This window comes from Chrysochloris asiatica, unplaced genomic scaffold (genome assembly GCF_000296735.1).
Source record: "Chrysochloris asiatica unplaced genomic scaffold, ChrAsi1.0 scaffold00052, whole genome shotgun sequence".
Lineage (NCBI taxonomy): Eukaryota > Metazoa > Chordata > Mammalia > Afrosoricida > Chrysochloridae > Chrysochloris > Chrysochloris asiatica.
In genome coordinates, this window is record NW_006408570.1 from 10385087 (window position 1) to 10408903 (window position 23817).

The following is a 23817-nucleotide window of genomic DNA, read 5'->3' on the forward strand; positions in this document are numbered from 1 at the left end:
ATATGTATATATATATATACACACACACACATACATACATACATATGAGTTCTGGTGTGGCACTGTGGGTTAATGTGCTGGATTACAACGTCTGTTTGAACCACAAGGTCGGCAGTTCAAGCTCACCAGCCGCTCCTTGGAAACCCTGTACAGGGTCAGTATGCATCAAAGCCGACTTGATGGCACTTAACAACAACAAATTGTATATGGCCCTGCAGGATAAGGCACTGGACTGCAAGGTTGGTTTGAATAATAAGGTTGGCAGTTCAGCAGCACCAGCGGCTCCTCGGAAACCATCTACAGCATCTCTAGAGTCGGAACCAACTTGATGGCATTTGACAACAACAACAACATATACATGATACCTAGATAGATTGGTAGGTATATAGATAGGTCTGGCATGCAACAGCTCCATATGATAAGCACTGGACTACAAACCACAAGGTTTACAGTTTGAGCCCGCCAGCCACTTCACAGGAGAACCATGAGGCTTTCTGCTCTCACAAAGATTTAAAAAGACTTCAAAAACCCTATATTGATGTTAAATATTGTCAAGTAGGTTCCAACCCATAATACCCCTGTATAGGGTTTTCCTAGGAGCAGCTGGTACTAAGCTTGAATCTTGCTGTTCAAATCAACTTTGCAATGCAACGCATTAACCCACAGCACCACACCTTCAATAACCCTATACAGGGTCACTATTAGTTGGAATCAATACAATGGTACTTAACAACAACAACAACACACAGGATGACAGTAGCACAGGTGCTATGTGGAGGCAGAGATGACTGTTAAGAGCCATCAAGTTGATTCCAACTCAGAGCCACCCCTGTATAGGGTTTCTAAAGAATGGCTGGAGGGTTTGAACTGCTGATATTTCAGTTAGCAGTCTAGTGCTTGCTGCACAGCACCGCAGCAGGACTCCAGAGTCAGAGATAGTATCAGTTAAAAATTGAGTTCTACATTTCCCAGCTCTTATGTACTACAAATAAAACCTACCAAAAAAAAAAAAAAAATCCAAGCAATGAATCCTCTCTTTCTCTGTATAATGAGGTATGCAGGGAAGAGAAGAATTTTTGCCCTTTTTTTTTGCCTTTGATGAAAAATCTGCCATTTCACCTTTAAGTGAAAAGCCTTGTATCAAGTGACTGTACCAGCTCCAGAAGTCACTGAGGCCTCGGATTCACACCGGAGACGCCGCACACACGCTCGTGCCCATTCATGCACATACAGCAATGTGCACATAGCACATGCATGAAGAATAAGGCCAAACACTGTGGCAAACTAATTTAAACTAACATTCATTTATAAACTAAACATTTTTCATGTTGTTGTTGTTACTGTTGAGTCTATTCCAACTCCTGGGAGGGGAGGACCTATGTGTGCCGAGTGTAACTGTGCACAGTTCCAGGAGGGCCCTTCAAACATCCATGCTTTATTGGAGGCCCAGCACCATGGGTCACCCTCCCAGTGCTCCTGAAAATGTACTTTCTCATTGTTTCATATCTTTTAGGTCTCCACATGGGCACTGTCACTCTTTGTTAATCCAGAATTAATTCATGCAAGAAGTTAAAAACGAATCCACAACAGTAAAAACGAATCCACAAAACTCAAGAATTTTCCTGATGAAATCGCGTAGGACTGAAATCGCTTTTTGTGGACTGATGCTTTTGCCCAAATTTTCTACATTGAGATCAGTGCTCACTGAAATCCACAGCAATCCTTGTTGGTGTTGTTATGTGCCGTGGAGTCGATTCCGACTCATAGTGACCCTGTACAGGGTTTCCGAAGCTGCAAATCTTTACGGGAACAGAAAGCCTCATCTTTCTCCCGCAGAATAGCTGGTAGTTTCAAACTGCTGACTGTGAGATTAGCAGCCTGATTTGTAACCATTACTACCAGAGCTCCTTATAGCAATACTACTGAAGTTCAAAAGATCATGTAGATTTCCAACATGGGGATATGTTCAGACAAATCACAAGAAACAAACAAAAAAGAGAATGTTATAACCAAAGGGAAACTTCAACCAAGAGCTGATAATCAGTTTTAAAGAACTCTCAAAATGACAATGTTGAGAAGTCATTCAAGAAGTTAAACAAGTCTACTGAATATCCAGATTCTACTTAGCAGTTTGCTGTACAGACAAAAATAATTAAATAAAAAAACATCATGAACAGAAGAGAAGATAAAGCCTCAGTACACTAGCAAATTTTCCAAATGTATTTAGCTACGGTTTAATAACCTTTCATTATTCTATGTACTATGGTTGGCATACTGATAATAAAAGCACACCACTGTGTTTCATGAATTCAAAGACTCTGTAAGCTTCTACTCCTGAAATCATATCTATGTACTCCAGGTTCATGGAATTAAATGTTTGACTACAAAAAAAAAAAAAAAAAAAAAATCTAATCCAACAGGGACCTCATCACTTGTCAGTATTTATACCCAGGTACTTCAAACTATAGGGCTCTGGTTTGACTCTGTAGAATAAGCACTAGACTGCTAACTGCAGTACCAGTGGTTCAAACCCACCAGCTGTTCCTCAGAAAACCAATAGAGGATTATTGAGTCAACCAATTCAACGGTATTAACAACAACATTTGAAACTATAGTTTTCAGTTATCTGCTGAAAGCTAGTTGCTAAAATTTAGATTATTTTCTGTCATCTCTAGTTAGTAGTTGGGGAAGAATCTATGGGTTACATTCTAGTATATTTGGTGCTGTAAAATCCTTTTCATAAAAGTGTTTGCTTCTCAATGTTTTGTTTTACATTTATAACTTAGCATTCAGTGCTCCTGGTTCTACAAACAAATTAAGATTAAATAAACTCGAAAGTGTCTTATATAAAGCAACTTCAAACCACAAACGTTCTAGGCAACCATCCTAGCAAAGAGAACATTCAATAACTCCAATAATGCAGAAAACATTGTATCCTGAGTACCAGCAGATAATAAGACTGTATCCTATTATATCTTAGCGTGAAGCATTTACACTCAGGAATCTGGGGGGGGGAAAGTACTTTACACAAGGTCTGCACATAACTATCATGTGACTTTGAACTGAAGCGCCAACCTGCAGTAATTTGCTGTGCTATCTCATCAAGACACCTGGGCGTCTGGTCTCCTTTATACTACCATGACATCAGAATAATGGTGACCCTCTTAATAAGGATTAAAATACTTTCTTAAACGTTATCATTATAAAATGCTCTATAAAATAACACCACCCACCCAACTAACCAGGACTTCTAGTGTGGTGCTGTGGATTAGCACTGGATTGCAAACCACAAGGTTGGCAGTTCAAACCCAACAGCTGCTCCTCGGAAACCCTATACAGGGTCGCTATGAGTTGGGACCAACTTGACATCACTAAACAAAAACAACAACCCCACTAACCAGTTCTTATCCTTCCCTCTCCAAATCAAGTTCATGTTTTTGAAAGGCAGGCAGAATACAAGAAGGAAGCCAAAATATTATTCAATAGGTGGTTGTTGTACTATCAAGTCAGTTCCGACCCATAGCGACCTTGCCTAGGGTTTCCGAGAAGCATCGGTGTGTTTGAACCACTGACGTTGTGGTTTAAACCAAACTTGCAGTCCAGTACATTATTTAATATGTTGTTGTTAAGTGCCGTGGAGTCGGTTCTGACTCATAGCGACCCTGTACAGGGTTTCCGAGGCTGTAAATCCTTATAGGAGCAGAAAGCCTCATCTTTCTCCGGCGGAACAGCTGGTAGTTTCGAACTGCTGACCTTGCGGTTCGCAGCCCGATTTGTAACCACTACACTACCAGAGCTAATATACATCCTATTTATTGATGCTTTACTATGCTAAATGCTCTACATGCTTTCTTATTTAGCTCTTACAGTCACTCGGTGAAGTGGGTATAATTATGGTCCCTGCTTTAGTGATAACAAAACTGAGGTTCAGAGGTGAGTGATTTGTCCTCTCAAAAGCAGTCTAGATTCAAACCCAGAGTACGCTGACTCTAAATCATATATACTTCATTGGGACACTACCTGTCTCAAAGGATGGAACTAAACGTTGCAATTACAACACTTAATTACTGTCTCTCAAGTACTTTTGGAGTTTTCTCTTTTCTATTTCTGACCTCTCAAACCATAGGATCCATAACTTAAAAGTGATGGATCATTTAAATATTTAAAAAAATAATAATTTCCATCAAGATATAGTCCAGTTTCACTGCCCCCTTCCCTATAGCCTTGTACTTTGGATGAAAGAATAGTGGGAATCTGTATTGTGCCATTGATTCCCATGAACAATTAGCAGTAGGGTGTCTTCTATTTCCCATTTTTAAGTACTTCCAGCTTTTCATATTTTCAATCCGATTTCATTTTGAAAGTGTCTGTTATTCCTCGAAGATTTCTGAATCTTTAAGCTCTCTGACAACGTTAAGTTTGGAGGTGGAGAGAAGATTATTCCCTTTCCTGCATTATTTAGCTTGGGTAAAATCAACAAAGAGGCCATTCTCAAAGTATCTTGAGCTTTAATTTGAGTTTCTGGTTCCTAGACTGGGCCTGTTCTCTGTATTTCCTGACACTAACAGGGAAATCACCCAAAGCAACTGTGGATTCCAGCAGCAGCGGCAGAGTTCCGGGCTGCACAGTTGATGCACTTTTGAAGAAACCTGTTAATCAGAATGCCATTCTTCAGCCACACTGAAGGCTATTATTCTAGCGGCTATTCATACTATTTTAGCAGTTGTAAAGTATTTGTAATATTAGAAGTATCCTAAAGAAGTAAAGGAAAGCCCCCTAATTGATTTGTTAATGTTTTTTTTTTTTTTTCTTCTCCTTCTTTATTGGCATGTTCCTTACATGCCCTCAATAAATATTAAACACTCACAATTAGGGTGGCAAGCAAACCTTTCGAATGTTGCAACAGTAAAGAACAATGCCCCTAATTGAAATGGCAGGGTAATTTGGAAAATAAAATTGAGTTGCTGCAAATTTCAAATTCCCAAATAAAAGTGTTTATACTTACACAAATGCAGATTATTACTGCCTTTGAATAACTATTAGAATTAAAAATATATATATTTAAACAACAACAATATACTTGATACAGACAGATGAAACACTAGTATACATGTTTCTATCAGTTTGTTCAAGAACGTGATTAAAACATGTTAGGCACAGATCAAGCATGCTGAAAAAAGGGAAGGGGTTAAATGATAATACTGCCTCTGTCTTCCTTCACCCCCAACAGATTAATTCATCACCCATATTAATTCAAATATATACAATTCCTGATTCTTTTGGGCAGAAGCTAGAGCCCCCCCCCCCCAAAAAAAAATAACTATGACAATTAAAATGAAAATGGCAAAATGTATTTGCATCTGGGGCTATAAAATACAAACATAATGACTCTATAAGATATTCCTCTGTACACTAAGGGTAAGCTTTATTATCTACTTAGGGCTATGCCACTTTAGGCAAGGTTGCCACCTCTATCTTGCAAAGATAAATTCCATATGTTCTACAGAGTTATGGCATAGTTCATATAAATAATATATACAATAGACTGTAAATACATAATCCATTTTTCTGAACTCTTCACGAGAGAAGGGCAGTCTCATATGAATGGACAGTTTCAAATAAAAGAAATAATTCAGTTTTAACTTATCACAAAGTATTTACACTAAAATATTCTTACCCAAGATTTCAAAACAACTCCAGATCTGGTGGAAACTTTTGAACATCCAATTTCATTTGGCTGTTTCCAGTGTCATAGCTAATAGCATATGACTATAAGCCGTAATTTTTAAATTCTCTCTATATATGGCTGGATTTTAGGATCAATAAATATGCTCCTCAGAAACCCTGTACAGTGTTGCTATGGGTCGGAATCGACTCGATGGCACTTAACAACAACAATAACACATCAGTTTTTGCTTTATGAAACACACGGTGTTTATTTTTGTTTCCATGAAAATAACTTTAAAATTACAGTAAATAGAAAAAAAAAGCCCAGCAAGCCCACCTTTTGTAGTTATCTGCTAAGAGCTTTGCACTACAAAAATCGCTGTCCCTGAAACCCTGCCAAAAAAAGTTTCTCCCTTTTGAAACCTCATACTCACAGACACTCTGCTTTGCAAAAATTGGGCAAGCATTCCTTCAGAACTTCAGATACTGTATAGCGGCTAGTTTGAAGCTAAATTTTTACACTGTGAAGGTCCTAACTAACAGAAAATACTATAGGTCGCCGTTATTTACAGTTTGTCTATCGAATTAAGTAAACATTCCAGCATGCATCACAGTAGTTATGCAGATATTAACACGAGTTTTATTGTCAAAGAAATTCTAATCCATGCTGCTTGTGATACTTTTTAAAAAAGAGAGAGAAACCTTTTACAAACTGGGATGGGATGAGAAAACACAGAGTTTGCATCAAATTGCTCCCTTCATTGTCTTTTTGAAGGCTATGTTGATTTCATTATAAACTTCATTTTCCAGAGTTTCGTAATAGTCATAAGCACACTTCTTTACAGAGTTACTATGGGACATAATGTGAATGCAAATTCAGAATAAAATGCAAATCACGAAGGTTGGGACCAGGGATAGATCATCAGTTAAGAATACAGTCACTGAAAACAAACATTTAGGCCTTAAGAGGAAGACCACAAAGGAGCTGATAGGAATCTTTCGTCATAGCCCTAGGGAAGACAAACAAGACTAACAGTTTCCAGTTTTTTCACCTAATTGTAAAGCACATGTTGGGAATATCTGGTACTTGGGTTTCAATTTATTTCTGCTCCAAAGTGACTACCATTTTTCATCTTCTCAGATGTGGCTACAAACCCACATGATACTCAAATAGAGAAATGAGATCTACCAAACAAATTCTGTTTCAAATCTCAGGTTTACCAAACGGTAGAAAAGAAGCAATCAGGGAAAGAAAGAACTATAGTTCTGCCTTGCTAAATAATCATTAATAACACAGGGACTTTTAGCTAATAGATAGTACATATGCTTTTAAATATAAAGAAAATTGTGTAGAAGTGGGAATTCATCACTAATGACAGTTAATTCCAAGGTAGTTTATATTACAAGAGAATGATTCTAATGTAACTAAAAATTAGCTATTTCTTTACTCTTGTCAGCTAAGGAGTGCTGGCGTGGCGCTATAGGATAAATTCTCAACCTCAAGGTTGGTTTGAACCGCAAGGTCGGAGATTCAAACTCACCAGCCGTTCCTCAGAAACCCTATACAGGGTTGCTATGATTTGAAACTGACTCGACAGCACTTAACAACAACATCAATCTTCTAAAGAAAGAGCTATGGTGGTGTGGTGCATTACATGTTGGGCTGCTAACTTCAAGATCAGCAGTTGAAATCCATCAGCAGCTCCACATGAGAAAAATGAGGCTTTCTGTTCACATAAAGATTTACAGCCCAGGAAACTCTATAGGGTCTCAATGAGTTGAAACTGACATGACAGCACACCACCACCACCACCACCACCACCATCTTCTAAAGGGTGGCTCTGCCGGATAAGCACTGGAATGCAAACCATAAGGTTGGTGGTTCAAGCTCATTAGCTGCTCCATGGGAGAAAGATGAGACTTTCTACTCCCACAAAGATTTATAGCCTTGCAAAATCTAGACTGGGCTGCTATGAGTTGAAAACTGACTTGCCAGCACTTAACAACTACAATAACAACAATCTTCTAACAAGGAGCCCTTCTTGTACAGTCATTAAAGTGGTTAGTAGCTAACTGAAAGGCCAACAGTTCAAACACACCAGCAAAGATGTGTTTTGTCAGTCAGCTTCCCTTAAGATTACAGTCTTGAAAACCTTACGGTACAGTCTGCTATAGGTTACTGGGTCCCTTTGAGTCGGTAGCCCACTCACTCATGGGCTCACAACAACAAACTTGTTAAACTCATAAAAAGTTGTGGTTATTTTTAAAGTATTTTTTACTCAGTAAATATATTAATCGTAGAAACTTTCCTTTCTCTAGCATGAGTAGAAACTAGCTGTAGGATTACTGCTTTCCATGAACCATGGAATTTTCACAGGCAACTTCCAAAAAGAAAGCAGTTATGAAACAGGAATAAGTTTTGTAGCCTTAGCATTTTAGACTTCAAGACATTTAATGATATATGTGGTCCCAACTGATTCAATCCACACATACCCTGTGCTTCTTTTTTTCTAAAATGCTTTAAAATGCTGCTATTATTATAATTTCATTTATGTTTTTAAAGACTCATAACATTACACACTCAAGATTTTTTACTTGATGAATATAAATCCTATTCATTATAAATGGAGTCACACACAAAAAGTCCAGGGAAGAATTAACTGTAGAATTGTATTTTTGAGAATTAGAAAGAAAGTAAAATTTATTTTTACAACTTATTTATCTCATACACAATGGTGTATATATAGCTCATGAAAAAGACATTGCATGATTGTTTCCTATCTTAAAAAAGAATTACTGACTTAGTTTTGGTTACAACCTGTATTTGGTAATATGTATTGGTTACAACCTGTATTTGGTAATATATACTCATGACATCAATAAACAACAGGTGTATAATTCAATAAACTTAGAAATAAAAGCATATTTTTTTATCACTGGAGAACAAACTCCTCATGGTATGCTTTTATTAATTTTAGGAATTCTGACCGAGAAAATCACGAACTACAAAATAATTTCTAAAGATTTGCATTTTTTTATTTTTGTTTAACAAGGACATATTTTCTCGATTAAGAAACGCTGTTTTGCAAAAGCGTATTCAGAGTCTAGTAAAGTGTTGCCAATCCCCTTTAACTCCATGCACTTGAATGCATTAAACTGATTGAAACTGGATTCTAGTGACAAATATTTAAATGAGTATATTTTTGCTTATTTCTCAGAGTATCCCTTATGCCATTTAGTAAAAGGTCAAATTTGTAAGTGTGGGAAATTCAGCAATTTCCTAATATAGGATACTTCCTAGAAAGACTATTTAAGATCCCAAAAAAGCATCCCCAAATTCCTATAATCCTGAAAGCATGGCATATTAAGTAAAGGATAAAGTGACGAGGAGATTTTACTTTTATACCACACGGACTTTCTCATCTGCTTGAAGTTTCCAAGAAATTTTTTATACATGCAAGGTTTGTTCACACATATTAAGAACAGTAAAGTATTCAAACTTTAACTGAGTCCCCAAAGTCAAATTTTAGAACTAGCTTTAGAGCTTTAATTGGGAAACTATATTTTAAGTATGATTTCATTTTACTTGGATACACAGGCAATGCCAATGGAAGTAGCTGTCAAGAAGTAAACCACACAATGCATAGGTCAAATCTGCTACCAAAAAACCCACAACAACTGTTTAATGTGTTGAAAAAAACACACAAAGATGTCACTTTGAGAACTAAGGTGCCTCTGACCCAAACTATGGTATTTTTTATTACCTCAGGTGCACTCAAAAGGTAGACAATGAGTAGGAAGATTGAAGAAATTGATGACTTGGAATTACAGCGTTGGCAAAAACTATTAAAAATTCCCTGGACTGCCAGAGAACAATCAAGTCTGTCTTGGAAGAAGTACAACCAGAATGCTCCTTAGAAGCAAGAATGGCAAGTCTTCATCTTATGTACTTTGGGCATGTTACCAGCAGAGACCAGTTCCTGGAGAAGGGCATCATATATGGTAAAATAACACAGCCAGTGAATAAGAGAAAGATAAGCTGTGAGATGAATTGACACAGTGGCTACATCAATGGACTCAAGCATAGGTAAGGACCAGGCAGTATTTTGTTCTGTCGTACATAGGATTCATGGAGCCATGGTGTGGCACTGTGGGTTAATACACTATATTGCAATGTTGGTTTGAACCACAAGGTTGGAGGTTCAAGCTCAACAGCTGGTCCTCAGAAACCCTATGCAGGCTGACTATGGGTTGGAATCAACCCGACCATACTTAACAGCAAGAACAAAACATAGGATTACTATAAGCCAGAACTGACTTGATGGCATCTAACAACAACGTTTTCGGTACAGAAAGTTTTAGCTTTTTAAACAGGCATTGTATCCTGATGTTTCTTGCAGAGTAAGGATAGCAAGCCCAACCTGATTTACAACAGTGTTTTCTTACTTAGAATTATTAAAATCTTTACATGTAACATTCGTACCCCTGTCAGATAAACTGTGTACTCTATTTCAATTTCTTTATTTGTAAAAGAATACTCCCCCATAATTTTGATTTAATTTTTTGGAACTCAGGAGATATGGTAAAAATTTCTGTTTCGACTGAAACATAAATTCAAGTACTACTTTGATACAAATATGACAGATATCATAATCCAAAAAAGATGAAGTAAAAAGCTACAGTTGCAAACATTTAAGACTGTGTAACAAAAATGACTGAGAATTGTATCAGCTTACTATCCTTCAACTGTTTTCCCTGATAGTGGAGTCAAATAATGTTGAATTATAGACCTTCTTACAGGAAGTCTTATTTCATGTTCATTGTTTGATCATTTCCCTGCTAGTCCCTATAGGAATTTGGCTGTATGCCTACTTTGCTTTAAAAGTTTCTGTATACATACTTGGGTTGCGTTTGATGGTTAAATGATAAGTTGTTAAAACTTTACCATTTTCCATTTGTTTGACAAATTTACATTGCATAAGAAAGTAGTGTCGTTGCAAAGGAAAACATATTATTACCAATACAAAAATACTTCATTTGAATTTTTTAATATTATTTTCACTTGTGGCAAGTGTATTAATATAACTTGTTCAAGCATTCGTCACAGTTTTTCCAACTCCACCTGTGAGAGAAGGTAAACTAGTTTTATAATAGTAGGATCAATGGTAATACTTTAGCCTATCTGCTTAATCTGAAGAAACATGAGGTTTCTACTGTTGGACCACAAATAGTCTTTGTTTTTAACAGTATGGACTTTTACTGGATAATTCCCCTTCCATCACTCTGTAACAGCTGTGTTTTAAATCTTTTTGGGCTATGACAAACATTTAAAAATTTAAACATACCAGAGTTTGAAAACATAATGATTTAAAATGTGTTTATTTTTAAAGTTGGGCAATTTTACCATATTTTAGGTTTTTTGCTTTACTTTGTTTCTTTTTTAAATGACAGCGCACATTTTAATCTTTTTTCCCCTTCCTCTTCCTTCTCCACTTCCTCTACTATTTAAGCTTCTCCTTGTTTTCTAACAGAGTCTCTGCCTTAGGACCAACAGCAGTACTACATACAACCACTCTATGTATTTCTGAATGGTGAGCAATGGAGTCATTCTGCTGGGAGAGGGATGGCTATTTGTCTGACCTATTGCCACAGAGCTAGTTAAATCTATTGCCACAGAGCTAGTGAACAGTAGTTACTGCTATGGGACTTTACTCTGCACAAACTAGCATTAGTATCACTACTTTCCATTAACCATGGAACTTACACAGGGGACTTCCAGAAAGAGAGACAGAGGAGTTATGAAACAAGAATAACTTTTGTAGTATTAGCATTTAGACTTCAAGACATTTAACAGTAAACATGGTCACAACTGATCCAAGATCTGCATGCACCTATACGACTTTTTCTTACTGTTTTCTAAAACATTTTTAAATGCCCCTGTTAAGAATCCATACATTTGTGCTCTGAAGTTCAGACACAAATACACTCTAAAAGCCAATCATAAAGTAATAATTAAAAAAAAAAAAAACCCACCTGGTAAACAACTAACTTTAATCCAAAAGGTATTAAGCAATAAAAGGCCCAGAATGAACATCCCAATTAACCAGAGTACTGATCGTCAACACCTTATTATATAATCATTAAAGAGAATCTTTGACATATTTCAAAAAAAAGGAATTAAGGAATAAAGGATCGCATGACCCACAACAACAATCAAAACTAGAGAGAGAGGATGCTGATGGTTTTAACACCTGTGGATTGAGAGATTCCAGGATCAGGCAGAACTGGACAATTTAAGGGATACAAATGAAAGCACTGAGAAACAAGCCACCTGACAAAGAGACTATTTTCCTGCCCCTCACTGTGTCCCAGTCTTCTTATTGAACTAATATAAATTGCCTCTACTTCTAGTACTAGTAAATAAATATTCATTGGCCCCGTCTTTTTTTTTTTTTTTTTTTTTTTTAAGCAGCAGATCCAATCCATCAAAGACATTAGGGAGTTCCTTGCTCTCCTACCCCATTCCTTACCATAACACCTCTCCCACAAGAGAAAGCTTAATCTCCCTTGGGCACACTGCACTAGCCCACTTTGGGGAGAGTGGGCGGTTTCAGTCAAATCCTAGCGCAGTATTAATAATTTTAACCAAAAGTCTGTTTCAGAAATAACATTTCAAACTTTTAAAAATAAAACCATCGTCGCTACCAGGGTTTCCAGATCCATTTGAGAAGCAAAGCGCACTGGCCCAAGACTTGGTCTCCGTGACCCCGCACACTGGCTATCTCTAACCCGACCGCGCAGGTCTGGCGGCCGGCCCCCAGGAGCCCACCACCACTTGGCATTTAACCTGCCTGGCAAGCGTGGCTTTCGGGTTCCATCAGTGCGAGTCATATTACTTCTCTCCAGATGTCAGAGACAAATCTGGATTAACATGCAACAGAGCATCCTGTGCAGCCCTCCAGCCCTAGCCCAGGAGCTGTAAATGCAGATTCAGTCGAGGACCCCCCGGAGAGCGACTGTTGAATAAAAACTCTAATCCAAAGGGAACATTTCTCTGGCTCATAGGGAGAATCAGGGTCCACTCTTGTGGCGGAGCACGGGCCTAGTTAGTCCCAGCTCTCTACGGAGAGGCGTAACCATCCTGGGAGGCAGCCTTGAGGGACCGGACATTTTACCCTCTTTCCACTCCTTCCAAGACCCCTCTGGGAATGGAAAATGGTTGGATTCAAGGAGCAACGAACAACAGACAATCCAGAGAGGCTTCTTTCGACAACAACTACATGGAAACTGGTCTAAAGGAAGGGCGGCTTAGGCTCTTCCTCATCTTGCCCGCACGCAACGCCCCAGCTCCATTCTGCGCAACCAGCACACGCTCCTCTCATCTCTTTGGACCCGTGTCCTTTTCTGTCGCCAACCAGGTCCAACACTCGCTCCGACGCCTCGAACTACAATCCATTTACTCATTCGCTCGCAGCCCGGCCCTAGCCCCACTTGGAGGCCGGGAAGCCTATGAGCCGCCCGCTGACCCCAGGCCCGAAGGGGTAGGAGCAGCCCGGGCCAACCAGGCGCGCAGCCGTCGGGAGAGGGCGCCAGGGAGGCCTGCGCCTGGCGGACATGATTCTAAAGTGTGGGGGGGGGATTCTTTGGGAGGCCTCCTGGACGTTGGGGGGCCAGGAGGGTGGGGTTATGGCTCCTAGTGGTGTTTTAATCTGATAAAAGCGCCCCAAATCAACAACATTACAAGGCCAAGTGGATTTCCGCCAATTTAGCCCTCCGGGAAACCCTCTGGTATCACAGTCGTCGATTCCCAGTCCCGGGACAAGTAAAGTAAAATAAACCGTGCCGCCAGCGGACCCCAGAGGCACAGGGGTTAATGAGCTAACGAGGCCCCGGGCTCACACCACACCTGAAGCGGTCCACTCCCCGAGCGCGCTTTCTGCCTGGGCTCAAACTAGCCGGGCCGCATTCGCAGACAGGTGGAGAGGCTGTCCTTTAGGACCCGGCTCAGAGGGCACTTGGGGTTCAGAGTCCCCGGAGGGTAGTGGGGGAGGGCAGACGAACAGATTCCAGTCGCTGTAACTGGCGCCTTAGCGGAGGCTCTGGCGCCTCATCCTTGGCTGCCCACCTTCCCAGGCCAGGAGAGTCCACCCCTCGCCCGAGGACGCACAGGATTTGTGGCACAATCCTGCGTGCGCCCCGCATTCTGCTCTCTCCTCTCTAAAAGAGGCCAATTAAAATGAGAAAACATGGGTTTGCTGCTCTCCGACCGACTGATATCTGAGTGAGCCCTCCGAGTCACATGAGCGCTTCCATGCGCCTAGGCTAACAGCACCAGGAGCTCAGTAAGTCCTGTCTTTCCCAAAGGTGCGAAACCCACTCTTAAGGGGGGGTGGGGCAGAAGTATGCCCCAAATGGCTCCTCATTTTATAGGTGGGTGTGTGTGTTAAAATGAGCATCTTAACCTAATACAATTGCCCATCAATCTTTGTATATCTCAAATTAAGGTAATTGGGTAACAAAAGTTTACGGAAGGAGTATGGGGAACACTCAATGATGTTTTATCAATTTTGTATCTCCCTCCAAACCAAACCAAACCAAACCAAACCCATAACTTTGGTCCTTTATCTTTGACTTTAATAAAATAATGATTCGTTGAGAAAATGGGGTATAAATCTTCATTTTGGAGGCAATTAAAGTGTTGATTTCATTCATGCCCCTAAGCGATTCTTGCAATTTGCTCAAATAGCTTTATGTACCCAGCACTCCGGAGCTTTTAGAATCCCATTTTCTAGTTAGGCTTGTTGGATTACAATTTTTATTCAACAACATCTACCCGAGGGTTCCTCGCCTGAATCTGCATTTAACAGCTCCCGGGCGAGATCTGGCGGGCTGAACCAAGCGGGAGGCCTGGCAGCCGGCGGGGCCAGGGCCAGAAGAAGCCGCAGGCAGCTGTCCTAGCTCGGCTGCACACAGCCTGGACTGCTCAGGTTCCTTGTTCTCGGTACGCGTCTACACTGCCCAAAGTTTACAAGTCTCCAGATAATGATGAAGACCTACAGTGCTGGCGTGTCCCCACTCATCTTGAGTAAAGTAGAAGTTAAGCCTGTGTTGTGTCCTGTGGTGTCCCAGAGACACCCAACCTGTGGTATTTTAAGGGGGGAAGATGCTAAGAGAAGAAAACTCTTAAGAAGGCAAGAAGACCGCGGGTCGGGCACTCGGACAAGGACCACAAAAAGACAGTCACTGGCCAACCAGGATCACTACAAATTTTGCAAATGAAAACACTACTGGCCTCATTGGCTTTTAGTTTAACAAAAGCAGGCTGATATCTCCCCCAAGACAGGATTCACGTGCCAAGTTAGAAAGAGAAACAACTTTGGACCTTTGCTTCTTTATGGGGGTTGAGGGAGGCAGGCAACTCAAATCTAGAAAAGTATTGTAACAATTCACAACAGAGAGCTGTCCTGGTCCCTGTTTCATCTCACCCACTCCTCACGTTTTCACTTTCATTGCCTTTTTGCATCTTTTGACCAATCCTGAGGCACAGTGACATGCTGGAGATAAACTGGGAGTAAAGAGTGGTGTTGGAGTGAGAGAGATCCCCTTAGCAGCTCCAAATAAAAGTCATTCCCACTTAGCAAAGGTGGTGGAAGAAGGGAGCACAAGAGAGGAGGGGCATACAAGCAAGCAAAAAACCAGCAGGAGAGAGCAAAGGCAGCACAAAGTCTGCACCAATAACACATCGAGGGAGCCACCGGGGTGCCCTGACTCTGACAGTTCCAAAAGCTGCCAACCCAGAGGGCCCAGAGCACGTACCAGCTGGAGGATGAATACAAAGGAGGAGGAGAAAAGTCCATATTTATCTGTTTTTATAACCTCGGCCTGGTCTTATTTTTTCTATTAAGTACAATAAAATGGGCGAGCTTGCAAGCGGGCACTGCACAAAGCAATGTTCAGTGAGGTCTAGAAGCGTTCGGCCGAGGAAAACTGAGAAGACAGGCTAATGAACCGTATAGACAGGGAGAAAATAGCCAACATTTGCTAGATTTCAAACCCTCGCTGTCTTCTCTTAGACCACCTATCTTGGATTTATTCCTAGTAAAATAAGAAATAAGCAGACCCTACACTTATTCTTTTCTTTGAAATAGAAGTGGGGAGGAATGCTCCCGAACAAAGCCCTACAATCAGAGGCGGTCACTGGCAGTTAACACTCCCATTATTACAGAGGGTAAATAAAATAAAGACAAAAATTAAAAGCGACAAGAAACAGGTCAAGTTTGCAGGCAAAGCTTTTACAAGCTCATCTCTACAGGTCGAATCCCAGAGCCAGTCTTAATGAAGCAATAATAGACACATTATTCAAAAATTTTCATTTCGATGGAAATGTATCTAAAAGGGACTTAATCATATGCAAATAATAAAAGGAGGTGGTAGTGACCCAGCAAGCAATATGCATACAGATTTTTTTTTCCCTCTAGGGATGCTGAGGATTGAAAAGCGCATACCTGGTCGGTTAGATTTGCTGATCTTGTTATATCTTCACTGTCTGATTTTGATCCTCCTTCTCTATCGTCTATCACCAGATCGATAGGCATTTTCCCTTTCAAACAGCTAATATACCGGTGGCAGAAATTGTCACATAATTCGTGTACCTACATTATGACAGAAATTAAAAAAAAAAGGAAATATAATCAGGAGTGCATAAATGACATTGACAAGTGCAACCCACCCCCTTGTGAGATGCAAACTTCCAAATAGGGGAAACACAGGGCAATTGTCCTCTAGAGACCCCTAGACGCATCCAGAATTAGGAATAACTTTCTTTTCTCGCAAAATAGAGATATCCCAGAAAATTGACAGTGACAAGATGATTCACAGGCTACAACATATTCAACACCCGTGTTAAATTCATCTGCTCCTGGGGCTGTGGCCATTAGAGAGGTGACCTGTGTGGGTGACATTTAAGGTAAACTATTTAATTTTATCCAGTTACTTTCTCATAAATCCTTTCCCAAAATGTCTAAGGAAAAAACATGTGTGTGTGCGTGTGCGTTTATATACATATACACGCGTGCGTGCGCTCACACACACACACACACACACATATATATATATATTCATATATATCCTGAGGATCAATATGTGGTAGCTAGCACGGGGCACCAACTCAAGTCTCTATAACATTTGTAACTGGGGTTTCTCGGCATAAGGAGCATATATCAGGATACTTCTTTAAAAAAAAGGGGGGGGATCAAATTGCCAGTACCTGTGATATGAAAAAGCCTACAGCCAGAAAAACTTATCAAATTGATTTTCTTTTTCAATGAAAAAAGAAAGCTTCGAAATATTTAGGTGTAAGTGGAGAGGTCTCTTTCAGGCCCCAGGCACCAATGACATGCAAAATTTCACAAGAAACCCCAGAGTGCTTGCAATTTAATGTTAAGTTTGAATTACAATGCATTAAGTTTTTATAGCTGAGATTTATAGAACAGCTAGCAAAATCATGTTATCCACACCCTTCCCGTTGAGTATGAAGTTAGGGTGTGTGCAGGATTCACAGATTCAAGAAATTGACACAACTATCAACTCTGCTTTGTCTCTGCAAAACGTTTAATGTGCCTCCCCCACCACCTCCTCCAGACTCCCTGCCTGTTCCTCCTCCCCCTCTGCCTCTCCTCTGTCTGACCTGCCTCTGCTCTCAGACTGTCTTCCAGCAACTCACTAAACTAAACAAAACTTTGTTCCCCTTCAGAGGTAGCAAAGAAGAGGAGGAAGAGGAAGAGAGGAGACCACATAGGTATAACTTGTGAAACAAATTCGCAACAACATTCAAAACAGTAACTGGGATGCATAGAATTCCAACTGTTTCTAAAAAGCCAGCAAGGTTTTAAGAAGGAACACTAGGCTAGGGCATTTGTGATCTCTGGTTTTAGTCACTGAAATTGTAATTCAACTGCAAAGAGAAATGGACACTAAGATTGGCCTTGACACTAATTACAAAAAAAAGAAAGTCATTTATGCAAATGTCCCACAAGCCTGAACTTCAGCCATTCTGAACCCTCCCTTGTGTATGTTTGGGGTGATGGGGAAGCAATAGGAAAGGGGGGGGGGTAGAGAAATTACCTTCTCTAATTCCAACAGATGAAACCTTAATACTTGTATGGCTTGGATCATCTGCAAAGATACAAAAAGAATGAGCATCCCATTCCTGGTTTGCAGAAAATTGTCTCAGCTCTTAGTCTCTCCAATTACCCTCCCCCCTCATCTCCCCCTTCCCCCCAGTAAACAGAGTTATTTTGATTTATGGCAATAACAGTAAAACTTAATAGCAATGACTAGGTACCATCTAGAGGTTTATATTTCTTAAGGAGAAAAAATAACTAAAACAACAACTTCGCATCTAAGTGGGGATCATAAACACTCTCCTCCCCCATGGCTCTCTCCTCTCTCTGACCCAACTCCTCCTTAATAAAAGGGCCACATCCCCTGGACTCGATTTTTCCTTGGGACGAGTGAGCAGAAAATATTCCAAATTTCCTTCAGATTGTGACTTTTCGCATTAAAACTGCCTGCAGCTCTCCGCACACCTTTCAGGCAAAATCAGTTGTTTGGGGGCTCTGGCCTGGTCGGTGCCCTAGTGACGCGACTCGGAGGGCTGGGAAGCCGGCAAAGTTTAAGCACACACGCTGACAGGCCCAGAGATAAATCCCCGCGCTGATTAGAGCTACGCAGCGAGGCTGTCATAAAAAACAAAAGCTCGCGTTTCCCCGCGCCGGCTTGCCCAGCCCCTCGGGAGATGAATTTATTTCCCCGGGATCTTGTCCCGGACCACTTGTCCGTGGACAGAAACATTTGCAGCCGGCTTGCAGCTATAGGAAGACCCGTCCGTCTAGAAACTTCAGGTCTCTCAAAGCAAAACTAGGGGTGCTGGGTGGAAAGATGGGGAGAGGATAAGGGGTCCGCTCTTACCAAGTTATCCAGTTCTGGATTAGAAGAAAATAGAGGTTTTTCTGCGCGAATCTAAATACAAGTGAGAAGGAGAGGGAAGAAGGAGAGGGGAAGAAAAGAAAGAAAAATTGAAATTTGGTCTCCTTTCCTAGTACCTTGCTTCATTACACAGTCGGGGGAGGGGGAGCAGTCGGTAACCTCTGGGTTGGACACAGTGACACCGAGTCTGTCCCGCGCACACTCAATGTGAATCAAATAAACCGAAAACGCCCCAGAGTAGCAAGAACGGTTCTACAGAACCCTGAGCAGCTCGCCAAATCGAACGCAGCTACAACGCGTGGAGTTTGCGATTTTATTTTATAAAATAGCTTTCTATGTCAGTTTATGGTGGTTGAGTGGAGTTGAATACGGTTATTTAAAAACAAAAAAAAATCCGCAACCAGACATTCATATAAGGCAGAACATCTCAGGCTAGGTGAAATAGTATGGCGTGGAGTGAGCTATTTGTTAGTTACTTTGCAAAATATGTTGGATGGGTGGGTGTGTGGCTCTTTTTTTTGTTTTTTCCTTTTTCTTTTTAAACATTTATTTTGCTGACCTGTTTGGCGAACACAGCTATATCTTCATTGAATGACTCTGAGGAGCAGACGTCCCCGCCCGCCACCCCCGGCTCGCGGGGGGTACAAGTAGCTAATTCACATTTCTCAAAAATCAGTGCTAAGAGTGGGAAGAGGGGGTGTCTGCAAGAAAATACAAATGACAAACAACACAATGGTTAGTCCCCAATCGGTGAAAAAGGCGCCCAAGCAAAACAGCCGAAGGAGCTGGGACTGGGACCCCTCCACTCTGGTCTGACATCGACTTTTCGTTGTTTCTTTTCCTTTCCTCCCGCCTCGTGACTGCCCACCTCCCATTCCTCCCAGGGCTCAGAAGTCAGAGACCCTGAGCTGTGGACCGTATCTGAGGATCGGTTATGCCAGAGAAATTGGTAACATTTGCTAAGAATAAAACCCAAGCGGTTCCCGCAGCCATTTTGAATTAAGTTTCCCACCCCCACAAGCCCAGGTCCCTCCGATCCACAACCAGGACCTGGTGGAGGAGCAAGGAGTTGGGGTAAGGGGTTGGAGAGCTGCTTCAAGTAGATTACTTGAAGGCAGTTGCGCCAAGGCCGAGGCCCGGGGATCTCTGCAGCAGGCACTCTACTAAGTTAGAGAAAGCAGCTCTGGGGCTTTGGGATTGACTGTCAGGGGGCTGCAACTACCGATGTAAACCCCATGACCCTCCAAGAGTAGGGAGACTCCTTGGTTCCCTTCACACTTCCCCGGCTCCTCCCCGATGGCCTCACGGCCTCCCAAAGAAAGTTGTTTCCAATGTTCCTGTGGTAAAGCCTTTCATTTTGTCTCTGTGGAGTGGCAAACAGCTGGTATTGCGAGAGGTCTCGATGTTGCTATCTCAGCCCATAAAAGAAAAAGAGAAAAAGAAATGAGCTTCTTCTAAGGCCCAAGGAGGTGTCTCCAGCCGTTTATTAGCTCTTACAGCCCAGCTGGGAATTTTACAGTTGGGGTCCTTTCCAAAGCTTCCCCAAATGTTCTGTCCCGGAGCCTAAACCATTTGTAGTTAATGCTGCAGATAGAATGCTGGGGTTTGAACAAGCCCACATACAAGGGACCAGAAAAGAAAGCAGAAAGCTTTCCAGCTGGGGACGGCCAGGGTTACATATTTTTACATAAGAAGAAATGAATAGAAAGAAAAGTTGCTACAAAGTTTAAAAAAATAATAATAAAGTTCCAAAATTCATCAGCACATTGGGCACAAGTGACTTTCGAAGGATTCTGGAGTCAGAAAAGAATCCAGGGTCTAATGGAATGGCCTGGGAGAACACGGTGTAAACAGTGCCCGAAAAGAGCCCGGCTGGAGAGCACTCCGCATCCACTCTACCTATATCTTGCAGGTTTTTCCTTTTAACACAAAGTGCAAAGCCCGCTTGAAGTTTCTAAATATCTGTAAAATTTCAGAGCGAGTCCCTCTCCTTCAAGTCAGTGATCAAACTCCCTAAATGCAAAACATGTTCCCCCTTGCCTGACCTGCAACTGTCCTCCCTTGATTTTATTGTGCGGTGGCAGAGCCAGCATGCGGTTGCTGAGTAAACTTAGCAAGTCAGAACAATCAGTGGCTTAAAAGATTTTCCTTAAACTAAAACTTTCATTTGCACACAAAGGCGCCTACATTTAGAAACCCCTAAAGCTTTCCCAACCATGACCTGGTGGTGAAGACTCCAACCCGCTAAACTCTGGAGTCATCATCTGAGAGGGGCCGAGGGACCTTTAAGCAACTTCTCCCTCGCGGGGACCGCTTTGCAGACAACACTGTTGTGGAGCAAGGCACTGGGTAGGTGGGGAGGATGTGTAGAGATGGAGAACAGGGGCTGCTAACTGATTGCCTCCCCAAAGTTTCCATGCAATACAAATGTTAAGTCCCAAACATGTACCTCCATCCAGAGAACTCCGACTTTCCTCTTACCAACAGCATAGGGAAACAAGGGACACATCACAATTCGACAACTTAATCTGCTGCTTATTGTACCTACCCATAAATGGCATCTTTATCTCTCTTTAAAGCGTCATTGACCGAGGAACCCATGCTGGGGGCCATGGCGTTGGTGTGAGCTGTGTGCGGGTACTGATGTGAGTGCAGAGGAGGCCCGTGGTTCAGGTGGTGGACCGGCTGCATAGATCTGGCAGCATGCGGGTCCCCATACATCGTGGAGGGGATGCCTACTCCGTCCATGCCCCCGTAATGGGGTAGATCGTCGTACTGCATGACAAACAGGAGACAAATAAGGTTCAGAAGGCCAGGCGGGTAAAAGTGGGAACGGCAGAAGTTCACATAATGTCAGTCCAGCTGGGTCGTTTCACCCAGAATGTGGTGGCCTTGCATCTCTCAAGTTGAGATTTCTAATTTCAAAAATAATCCTTAAAGTAAAAATCCCAGGATTCTCCTTGAGACTTGGTCAGGATGAAAAGTCTTGCCCTAACTTGTGTCTCTATCAACTAGTTCAGAAATTCAGGATCCTTTGGCAAGGAAGGAAGGATGAAGGAAAGAAAGGGAGGCATTCTCCCGGAGGGCGGAAGGTAAAAAACGTGCACGTCTCTAGAGGAGGAAATTCAAAATCACAATAATAAAACGTGCCAGGACAGTGCAGCAGACCTGTCTAGTTTCATAGCCCCTTCACATCAGGGGGAATACAAAAGTAAAAACTAAAAAAGTTACGATAGGAACAGCTATGCCAAGCACGTGAATCCGTACAGGCTTCTCATTTTATTTCTCTGCCAGCACGGAGTTAGGTAGTCCTGAGACACTGCATTTCCTATGCTTTCCAAGACAAACTCTGCTAAATTATACAAAACTAACTGACCCCTTATAAGTAGAACTCAGGAAAGGGTAGCTTTCACTGTACATTAAAGATGAAATTTCAAACTGGGTAATTTCCCTCCAAGTTGAAGAAGAATCTATAGTTGAAGCAGTCCATTATTCTTTTTTTTTTTTCCTTTCTGAACTTTCTTCCCATACTAGTAGTCAATGAGAACAATATTTCTCATCAGGTTTAAAGGAAATTCAAAGCAAACACTCATACAAACCCTATCTCCCTCTTTCAGAAAAACTATTTTCATATTGACGGTCATTTCATGTGTGCAAAATTTAGCTACTTCAAATTTCTAATTGCTTCATTCCAGGCCAGTTCTTTTCCCAAGATTTGGAGGTGCTGAGAGTGAAATGATTTTCAAAGAAAAGAGGAATTGCCACTTTCATCTCCTTAAACTCAGAGGTGTGAAAGGGGTTTGGAAGAAGGCTGACATTTGCCTGAACCAAAGGAGCAAAGAAAAATGTGTCAGCCTAGTAACTTTCTTTTGCAAACAGGGCTTTGAGGGCCAGGACACAAATTATGCAAGGAAGGCTTTTTGTGGACCTCTTTTCTTTTAAGAAACTACCTCAGTTGGGTTGTCATTGTCTCACTTTACTCTCACTACGTTTCCATTCAAATAGGAATATTGGGGAAATTAGTATTGCATTTTTAAAGTGAGTAGCTGTGTGCTTAGTATCCAATTAGTACAGGGCTTGGCTAAGAAAAACTTTCAAACTATTACCTTGCAAGGAAAATCTATGCACATGAAAATCACTGTTAAAAGATGAATATTTTCCGACTCAAATTCTGCTGAATTGTGACAACGTGATTTACTTTGAAAAGTTAAATGTTTCTAGTGAAATAGCAAAAATGAATATAATCAATAACATATCAGAAGTTTCCAGCTGCTTATTTTAGTTAAAAAATATCTTTAAACTGATCTCTGAACGCTTAAATTACAGCATTCAGTGTTTAGCGGGTTTTTTGTTTGTTTGTTTGTTTATTTTTAACAGTTGATTTCTCGAGCTTATATTATAATTTACATAGTTGCTGGTTAGTAATCTATAGAAAACGTGATTACTTGAATTCACAATTACACATAACATACATAAATCCTATAAATGCATTGAATAAATCCTCTCGGTTTAGGCCACGGCTTTAGGAGCCTCATTCAAAGAGAAAGAGAAAAAAAAGGAAACTTTTTAGCAGAGTCCTTAAACCACGTTTCAATTTAATCTCACATTTGAGTTCCACAATTGTTTTTTAATACGTACCCTTTGCGCCATCGGCCTCCCTGGCTCCCTTCCTACTTCAACTTCTAATATATCCTCTTTAAGGCCAGTGTGAAAAGAAACAAATAAGCAAACTCCCCCGGAAAAAAAAAAAAAAAAAGCACGGCGAAAAATCCTTAATGTCTCCAGCAACGTGAGCTACCGGTCCCAGATCTTCGGTCTATGGGACCTGAAGCAAAGCGCCCGAGTCACTGAGCATAAAAGCGCTCCGTTTCCAAGACAGCAGCGGGGGGAAAAAAAAAGAAAGAAAGAAAAGCAGATCTTCTCTCCCCCAAAATTCAGTTTACAAAAAAAAAAAAAAAAAAAGAGCGCCCCTCAGACCCAACTACCAAATCTCATGGCTTTCTGCCACTCCGGCTGTCAATCACAGGCGAGGTTGTCAACGTGGTGAATGAATGATCATCCGCTCTGTCTTCTTCTGGTCAGAACACCTCAAATGTTAATATTCAAATGCACAAAGCCCTGGCGCTCGCTTTCTTTGAATCTGTCCTAATTCCTAATCAGTTT

General features: G+C 41.2%; 1 protein-coding gene across 3 annotated transcripts in view; it reads right to left on the bottom strand.

Moving 5' to 3' along the window:
• MEIS1 (Meis homeobox 1) overlaps positions 1-23748 on the bottom strand; it is a 179870-nt gene extending 156122 nt beyond the window's left edge. For 2 of the 3 annotated variants that reach the window (XM_006862947.1, XM_006862949.1), the window contains exons 1-7: positions 23293-23304; positions 21203-21429; positions 19214-19355; positions 18637-18687; positions 17791-17841; positions 16173-16319; positions 8835-8840 (exon numbers count right to left, since the gene is read on the bottom strand). In XM_006862947.1, coding sequence (XP_006863009.1) covers positions 8835-8840; positions 16173-16319; positions 17791-17841; positions 18637-18687; positions 19214-19355; positions 21203-21429; positions 23293-23304 — 636 coding nt within the window. Of the gene's footprint in view, positions 1-8834; positions 8841-16172; positions 16320-17790; positions 17842-18636; positions 18688-19213; positions 19356-21202; positions 21430-23292 lie in introns of all 3 variants that reach the window. The other variant, XM_006862948.1, reaches the window with a different exon arrangement.
• Between the last annotated feature and the right edge of the window lie 69 nt (positions 23749-23817).